Source organism: Corvus brachyrhynchos, unplaced genomic scaffold (genome assembly GCF_000691975.1).
Source record: "Corvus brachyrhynchos isolate BGI_N302 unplaced genomic scaffold, ASM69197v1 scaffold144, whole genome shotgun sequence".
NCBI classification, from domain to species: domain Eukaryota; kingdom Metazoa; phylum Chordata; class Aves; order Passeriformes; family Corvidae; genus Corvus; species Corvus brachyrhynchos.
In genome coordinates this window covers 211,300-220,774 of record NW_008237406.1, presented here as the reverse complement: position 1 = coordinate 220,774, position 9,475 = coordinate 211,300, and the positions used below count along the sequence as shown (strand labels likewise).

Below are 9,475 nucleotides of genomic sequence, written 5' to 3'. Positions count from 1 at the left end.
AGAGTTCAAACTAAAACTAGTCACATGTTTGAATTATATATATTTAATTTGAGAAAAAAGTACATCTTTTCTTTTGAAGTTGGACGGAGAGTAAACTAATACGTATATGTATTGCATGTACAAAGTACAAACAACTAGTGAAAACCATTTTTGGGCAATGCCTCTCTGAGGAGATTTTAAAATTTCACACTTCATAGATCACTGCCATAATTAGTGTTCTGTCAGTGCCACGATGACAGTGGTCACACAGACCAAGGCATGGCGTTTCGAACAGTAACAGGAAGACAGATCCTCTCCCTCTTCTTTGTGGAGTTATCTGCAGGTTTTTGAAAATGAATAGTAAGAATGTTTCAAATAAGAATAGATGTGTATCACTAGATGCATTCAAATACATTTTACTTCTTAGAAACAGCACAGGTAGCAAATATAAAAGACATCTATCTCCTTCTCCTTCTCCTCCTCCTCCTCCTCCTCCTCCTCCTTCTGGAAAGACTGGAGGCTCGCAGACAGACAGACAGGAGTCTCTGGGGAGTCACTAGAGCTGTGGCAGACATTTGCAGCTCTGCTGCCATCAGAGCCCAGGTCTGGATGAATCTCAGGATCCGTTTTCCCTTCGCTGCAGAGCTGTGGTTGTTGAGCTGTGCGGTGCAGTGAGGCTGCCATCGCTTCTCCTGATGCAGCCTGAAGTTTCCGTGTTCTTTGGAAAAACCACAGGGCTGTTTTTCAAGTGTGCTAACAACTTGACACATTCCACATGTTAAAAAAAGTTGACCTGGAAAAACAATCAGTGATGCTGTATGAATACATTGTATTTACAGTAAGCACGCTCACTCAGAGCAGCACTGGGTCACTTGTTAGCTCACTGGGCGCTTGGCCAAATATTAAAAATGTTGACATTAAGTAATTTGGGGGCTTAATAATGTTTTAATTGATGACTATTTAAACACCTCTGGTCAGATTGACCTACATGGCTAGCTGAACAATTCTGGTAGAGGTAATAGATTTGGCATGCTCAGTACATTGTGGAAGGCAGTGGGGCACATCTCAAACTTGTGATAAGCCTTTATTTCTGAAGACAAGGAGCAAACAAATGCACAATACTAAATATTGTCCTTTCTGTTTGTTTTCCAGATTAGCACTGTACGTATATGAGTATCTGCTCCATGTAGGAGCACAGAAATCAGCCCAGACATTTTTATCAGAGGTGAGTTTTCTTATATGACTTCCAAGGGCCTGCAAGTGAAATAAATATGATTTGGTCTAGAATAACAGCAGTGAGAACCTGGGGTATCAGTTCACCTCAATCAGTAGTTCCTCATCCTCTGGAAGCCAGTTTACCATGTCATTTTACATGACTTTGTGTAACTGTTTTTGCTGTGGTTTGTTATCCCCATTCTACACTGGGGAAGATTAATCTATTTTCTCTAATAAGTGGGCATGTTGGAGAACACTTCAGTGGTACTCTTTTTTGATGACCTTTTAACTTACTATTGATATCTCCAATTGTGAATGATGGGCCCTTCTGAATGTATTTTACATCCCACTGTCATACACTCTTGGTTCTCCTTCTCTGAAGCACTGCTGATCTGTCTGTGCTCTCACCATGCTTTTAACCACTTCACTTCTTTTCATCTGTTGAATCAATGATGGCTACAACCACTTAGGTCCTGCGTTTTAAAACACTTTCAACTGCTAATGGAATTTTTACCTTTACACAGTGGCTTATTTTTTTTAAGAGTCTTTTCAAAGACTTCATATGCATCTTTTGAAAGCTGAAATAAATTATGTCTCCTTGGCATTTTACTTTTGTCCTGGGATACAAATGTATGCTGAACATATTGAATTCTTCTGGGTTTATTATTGTTTTTAGTCTTTCACAAGAATATATAAGATGATAATGATGATATTATTATCATCATAAATATGATATAATAATGATATAATGATGATATGATCATGATATAATAATAATAATAGCAATGTAGAAGTAGTAATAATAGGAATAGTGAGCAGAAGTTGGGAAAAAATAGGCAAGATACTGTCTTATGAAAATTACCTGCTTTAGCTGATCCTCCTCCAAAAGCTAATAAAATTATTATGCTGGTGATGACATTTTGGAGATGGAAGAGGAACAAATGAAAACCCAGAGTGTTGTTTGTGATGTTTACACAAAACTGACAAAGCAGATTTAAGGGAAAAGGGTAGAATTGTAGTAGGATCAGTTTATGTTTCTAGTAAAGCATGTTTTTGACAATTGTTATATCTCTGTGGTAAAGGAATGGAAAGATAAGAGATAAAATAATGTAGAGTATCATCTTAGCTTTCCCCAAACAGCTGTCATTTGTAAATAACGCATTGTACAAGGTAAATTCTGCTCACTTTATTTATATGATGTATTTGCAAAATGAGCAGTTGGCAGAAGCATAGCTGATACGACGTGTGGATTTCCAGAAAACATTAAATACAGTGTCTTGAAACTCACCTTTTAAAACTAATTCAGTCTTGAGTTACAGAGAAGTTCTCAGATGTGAACAATGAAACATAAGGATATATCAAATCTTCCAAATTAAGACTTACACTCATCAAGAGGTGGTCAGTAGGGTCAGGGACAATTAGCAATGCATAGAGTGGGTATGAGGTACAAGCTGTGAGTTTATTTCCCTCTGTAATTAGCAGTGCAGAGGGGTAAATGTGCTGATAATTCTTGTGAATGGTTCTTTGGGCTGGAGGCTCTCTCAGTTTGGGTGGGTTTCATTAAAAGTTAAACGGTTCAGAGCAACTCTCAAGCCCCAACACTCAGCTTTAAAGAAGAGCACACAGATTATCTGAGCTGTAGGGCAGCCAGTGGTGTCTAAAGGTTAAGAGCCCTCTCTCACAAATCTGCCAGGGATTGTGGCTCAGAGGAATGGAGCCAAATTAAAGGAAAATACAAGTCGGATATCCATGAATCCACTGTGATACTCTATAACTTGGGGATGGTTGTCCTGAGCATCCCTGTGTTTCTGTTGTGCTTTGTGTCTAGTTTGATTTTTGTACACTTCCCTTGAAGAGCTGATCCTTATCCCATGTATTCTCTGTCCTGGGAGTCAGATTCCAGCCTTGGAGGGCTAATTCCTGGCTGAACGAGGTTAGTGGGCATTTCCCAGTTAGTCCATCCCTGGCTATGAGCTTAACCTGTACAGTTGACAATGAAGCTTTTTTTTTTTTCTATAATGAATAATTCTTGATAAGTCTCATTTATCAGACAGACTGCATCTGCCATGTGAAGCACAAGTAAGGATACTCTGAAAAAACAAAACAAAAACCCTTGAAAAGAGCCCCAAACTTCCACATTCCCTTCAGTCTCCTCCAAATCAGTTTCTCAAGATGAAATATGTCCCAGGACTCACAAAATACCTGAATTGGGTAATTTCTTCACCAGGCCCTGCTTTGAAGAAAACAAAACACTGCTTAGACGTAATGTGGGTGTTCTACACAGACAAAATTTTTACTCTTAAGCAAATGATTTTTCTGCTTCAGGAACCCCGTTCTCATTCTAGTTGTACATTGCATCTCTTCATTATGTTATTTTGAACCTTTTCAGAGGTACTGTGTGTTCCTGATTATTAATGCAAGTCTTTCCAAGACATTCCCAGGGCACAGGAGGAGTAGCTGTGCCTCAGAGAAGTGTATTTGAAGAGTGTGTAATACCTTTGTAGTAGCTTTGGCATTCAAATGCTCATTACTTTTTTCTGCCAGCACTTAAGCAGGAATTTTGTAAAATATGGGGTTTTTGTATTAACAAATGTGAGGGATGTTGGTTCATTCTGCCAGCTTTACCAACTAAAGTGATAGTGGCTCAAGGTTATATTTTATAAACCATTTAAAACAGCACAATTATTTTTGAATTGTTGTGTTCATATAATATATCAAAATTGCATTAGGTTTCTTCATCTTTGAGATTTTCTGTGTGGATTTTCATGTAAGTGCAAACAACATTTTTAGGTGTATGTGGTACATATTCTTCTGCTATAGACAAAACTTGTATGTGTTTAAATTTCTTAAGAATTGTATGTGGAAATCAAGTTGGAGTTGAGAATCTTAAGTCTCGTTGAAAAATGCCAGCTTTAGGAGGGTCCCTGGCAGTATGAACACTATATCTACCTTTAATATTAAGCTTTTATGTACTTTTACATATATGCATATGGATCTATCTCTTTAAATTCCTTTCATATTAAGGCTGCTAAAGCATTTAATTAAGATAACCCTGTCCTTGTCTACCATTACTTCTGTCTCTAGAGAAGGTTTGTGCTTTTAACAACTCCTTTTTTAACAGAGTTGGACAGGAAATGATACTGTTTGTCATAACTGGAGGAGTTTGGAGCACACACAATGCCTTTGATCCACCAAGTTCTAATGTGGAACATTCTTCTGGACAGTGTTGTGTGGGCTTTATTATAGCCCAAACTATTTAATTTTGAAGTTAAGGATAAGCTAATGACTGGCATTGAAAAGGTGGTTGTGTTAGTATAGTTAAAGTACAACATTTTGGGGAGTTTTGCAGACAGACAGACTCTGTTGCTGTGATTGGTGTTGTCTGATGGGTTCCCTGATCAACAACAAAAGTTTGAATTCGGGGGTTGAGAGTTCTTAAACTGCATTTCCTTTGAAAGCAGCATCAAACTAACCAAGTTTCCTTGGTGGGAAGGAAGTCCCAGCCAGTACAGGTATTGAGGAGAGCTTGCCAGCACAGGAAACCAAGCCAGAGTAGCTGTACATCTTCCCCAAGTGGTGGGAGACTGAGTTATGGCAGTGGTGCTGCCTTGCTTTTGCCTCATTACCTCTCACTGAAGCACTCCTTGAGGATTATAAAACGCTGCTGGCCGTGGCTGCGGGGGGAAGAGTGCCACCTGCTGAATCTACAGCATCAGTCCTGTGCAAACGGGAAAAGATTTCAGAGTTTAAGGGTACTTTATAATCACTTTTTTAATCATGCATTTTTGACCTTAAAATAATACACAATGTGTTCAGAATTAAAAGAAAACAAGGAATAAAATTCTAAAATATGCTTCCCTAGTGCAAGAAGAACTAATTTTAAGTATCAGCTATATTAGTAAGTGTAAAAAAGTAAGTAAATAGGGCATTCAAATTGATGCCCGTAAAGTGTTTCATAACCATGAAATCTTCTCTTCCTCATCTTTTCTCCATCTGAATTATGTAATGCTTTTTAGTCACAATGATCACGAGAATGTACACCTCTGTTTTTATCATTTTGTTTTAGATAAGATGGGAAAAAAACATCACACTGGGGGAGCCCCCAGGATTCTTGCATTCCTGGTGGTGGTAAGTACCGGTTTTCTTTTCCTCTGATTTTTTTAGAATATGTCTGGCCGTTTCCAGCTGCTGGAGGCAAGAAATTCAGGTGAACAGTGTAAAAAGAATGAGAGGTTGAGGATAAAGAGGCATTCTCTTGTTAAGGAATGAAATAAAAGAAAATTAGATACAGGAAAAGATACAGATCTTGGATACAGGAAAAAAAAAAGTGCATAGGGCATTCATAAGAAAGAAGATGGCCTGGATTTCCTTCTTCACCACCTTCCTGCACATTTTGCAGTTACGGGATCATTCTGCATATCATAAATGCATTTGGAAAGAAAACTCAGTAAATACAGAGACTCCGTAGATGTGAGCTTGCTCAGTCTGCAGTCCATAGCTGTGTGTGCAGAATTCCCCAGGGGAGAAGAGTGCTTGTAGGCACTGCTGTGTAGCCATGGTATTTATTCATTATTTTAATATATCTGACAAGCCTGTGTTTGAAGGAATGCAGAAGTGCAGACAATATGCCCAGCTGTCAGGAGCACAAGAATTCACAAGTTTTGAAACCGTCCCATTTGAACCAAAGTGATTTGCACAGCTGCATGGGAAGTGGGGTATCCTTCTTTGACCATTCTTGCACAGCTTTTGCTGTGTGATGGAAGCCTGGCAAGACTGTGTCCCTTTAATGTCTGCATTATCCTTAATTTTGACTGTCTGCAGCAGAGTGCTCAAACTGTCCATAAATCGCTATTATGGTGCTGGATTAAGTTACAAAGGATTAAGTCTAAACCAGTAAAAAACCACTATGAAACTCCAACAAATTTTATTATCAATTTTATTATTAAGTCATTCTAGCATACACACAGTTTAATTCCAGAAACTCTGTGGTAGAACTGATTGGTGTATAACTCTAGTTGAAGGAGTTTGTGGGGGAGGACCAATGGGGTTACGTACCATAATACCCTTCCTTTCACTCTTTATGACCTAAGAACATGCCCATCCATTTTTCTGTGCTTGCCCAGGCACCAGATCCTCAGGGAACTTTGGTTTGAGCACAGGACTGGACATTTTTCTGCAAAGGCTGTGGCTACCCCATCCCTGGAGGTGTTCAAGGCCAGGTTGGACGGGGCTTGGAGTAACCTGGAATGGTGGAAGGTGGTGGGGACTGGATGGGCTCTAAAGTCCTTCCAACCCAAACTACTCTGTGATTCCATGAACCTTGACCATGGAAGGACTCCCAGTTTTCTCTCCAGTTTCTTTCCTTTCCATATTATTACAAATTCATTCCTTCCCATGCGTTGTGGAAGTAATTTGAGCAGTTGCCAGAGGGATAAGGTTAAGCACAGTAATACACGTTATATTCTTATATATTAGACTGTACAGCAGTGGTATTAAAGGAGTAGAGCACTGCTTGCCTCAGAGATCAGATGGCAGGACTTGGTTCCTCACAGATGATTTACAAAGCTAAATTCTTGCTTAGGGGGGGTGAGTGTTCCCATCCTTTGGAGGAGAAGTGATGTTTCTGTATAGGAACATCCACGTGGGGTGTGTGTACATCATAAAATCTGCATGAGCATCACAGTGACACTCTCATCATCCCTGTAACCTCTTCTCCCTTGCAGTGTGTTTTGGGATCTCTACTGTGCGGCTCCAGAAAGACGAGAAACATGTGAACACTCAAGTGAAGCAAAAGCCTTTCATGACTATGTAAGTTTCGTGTGTCTTTACCATGGCTTCATTAATTGCATGTATAAATGTCATAGAGAAGTATTCTGCACTGCAGTGGCTCAAAAACACAGGTTTGGTCATATGTAACTCTCAGTTTTCTGAGGTTACCTTAGAATTAGGAGTTCCTAATTCTTTAACTGCCAGCACAATATGGGTGACTCCTGGAAGCTCAGAGATCAACGTGCTGTCCCATGTGTTAATGCAGAAAAAAAGAGTGTCCTTCTGTCCCCCATGCCATTGACACATGAGGCTGGTCACAAAGGCACAGGACAGATGGATGTGACCTGTCCAAATATCTGTGCTCTGTCAGTGCTAAAGAAAAGGCTCTTCTGTAGATGGAATTGATCCCTGGCTTCTGTCAGGACCCCCCTGGCTGAAACTGGGGTGGGTCATATATTTTTGTATCCTGAAGTAAGTATTTTTCATCCTAATAAACAACCAGACATCGTAGAATAAGTTAAGTGCAACATCAGCTGGTCCAAGAGAACAGGAGGGATAAAGAGCAGAAGTTTCATGACAGTTTTGCTGCCTTTAGTTCAAAACACAACAGGGAGGGTCTTGAGTGAGAGTAATTCTCACAGTACAACTGTGAAACCTCTTTCTTTGAGTCTTTTCCAGGTCTGTCTCACAAGTAGTGTCTAGTTACTGCCAAAAAATATTTCTACGGATAAAATTGAAATTAGACTGCCCTGAGTGTCTTACAAACACAGATTGAGAACAACAGAAATGATTCAGCAAAGTGACCATTTTCCATTTTCTGTTGTCAAAATCTGGTAATGGCTTGGCATCCTACAACATGTGAGCTAATGGTGTTCTTGCCTTGTTTGCAGTAAACAACACCTTAGACTGTAAATGTACCATCAGCACAGTCAGAGCTGTTCAGCGTCTTTCACCAATGTCTCTTTAACACCCTGTAGTGGTGGTTAAATTGTGAGGGTGACTGGTTAAGGAGCTTGGACAATGTTGCACAGTCATGTCCAGGCTGTGCTGACCACTAAACATAATTAATAAAAGAAATAATTATCCGAGAGAGGAATAAAGTTTAAGGACATTTTGTACCCACATAGTTGTTGAGGTCAGCCAACTTAGTAAGGCACATTCCTCAAATTAAAAATGAAGTATCTCTTGCAAGTGTAATAGCTGTGGTCATTTTGGCCTAATCTGCTTTAAATATAACGTTGTTGGAAGAATAGAACACTTAGCTATTAGTATTAGCTACTTAGTATTTTGAATCCTTGTTATTAGAGGAAGGTGTAATTCCCCACTGAAGGAGTAGCAATTTTACAAGAATAGTGTAAGACTGTGAGGAATGACATTAGAGATTTAAATGTGGGGAGATCCAAAGCACAACAGTTGACTTCAGTGGGGGACATTGTGTTCTCAAAATAAAGTGTGTGTAACAAAAGCCAAAAATCAAAAAAATGTAAATATTGTTGTGAAACAAAATTGTAAAACAAAATGATCAGCAAGAGGAAATTTTCAGTGAAAAAGTATTTGGAGTCTAGTAGGAGTCCACAAACCTTTAAGCTCAGAAGAGTTTAACTGATCAATAAGTCTAAATTTAGAGGTATACTAAGAATCTGAGTAGGTGAATCAAAGTATTTAGAAACACCCCTTAGCATTTCTAATTTCTACAGGTCTTGGAATATTACATGGCCTTATTGCTCAGTTCTGTCTTCATTTGTGATGTGCATTGTCATAATTCAAGGAAAGTGAGAAAATGTGAGTTCTGTGTGTCCTACAGTTCTGTGATTGAACGTTTAAGTTACTGTATAAAGTTGTGTTTGAAGAAGGAAAAATAAAATCATGGTATGATTCTATTTCACATCAAGACAGGATGAATGCTTATTTTAGAAACAATTTGATTTACTTTAGAAATTAATTCACCTGGTGTTTGTAAAACCCATTCTCTCAATATTTTAAGGTGGCAGGAAAAGCTTTGCATTGTTTTTGTCACAGTTGGGATAAACTCATGTAATCCCTCACAAGACTCACAATGCTCCTTGTCGTCACATGAATTTTGCTTAGGACAGTCTTCATCATAGTTTTTGTGTCTGGTATTTTAAGGGAGCGTTTTAAGCTCATGTCAAAGAACAAGAAAGTGGTTATGGGATATAGCCAACAGATTTCACAGCAGAGGAAGATAAACATGAATTAAGTGAAATCCTGATCCATGTAGTGTCTTACCATTGACTGTGGAGGGGTCAAAATCCCACCATCAGTGGGGACCGTCAGAAGCTGCTGCTGGATTCTGGCTCCTGCCAAGGCTGAGGGGGCTGGTAAATCAAAACTCTGCTGCCACATTGCAGGTCAAGTAGTAGAGCATTTGTAGCTGTGCTGTCATATCTGAAAACTGTTATTGTAAGTACAAAACAGCACAGAAGGCTTGTTTATTAATTCATACGAGCAATTCAGAATTTTTTATGAGGCATGTGTTCCACTTGACCTAAGA

General features: G+C 39.1%; 1 protein-coding gene across 1 annotated transcript in view; it reads left to right on the top strand.

Moving 5' to 3' along the window:
* Nucleotides 1–232: 232 nt before the first annotated feature.
* Nucleotides 233–9,475, top strand: part of SSBP2 (single stranded DNA binding protein 2) — a 93,336-nt gene continuing 84,093 nt past the window's right edge. Inside the window, exons 1-4 of the mRNA XM_017730823.1 lie at nucleotides 233–273; nucleotides 1,132–1,204; nucleotides 5,261–5,322; nucleotides 6,918–7,002. Coding sequence (XP_017586312.1) covers nucleotides 233–273; nucleotides 1,132–1,204; nucleotides 5,261–5,322; nucleotides 6,918–7,002 — 261 coding nt within the window. The remainder of the gene's footprint in view (nucleotides 274–1,131; nucleotides 1,205–5,260; nucleotides 5,323–6,917; nucleotides 7,003–9,475) is intronic.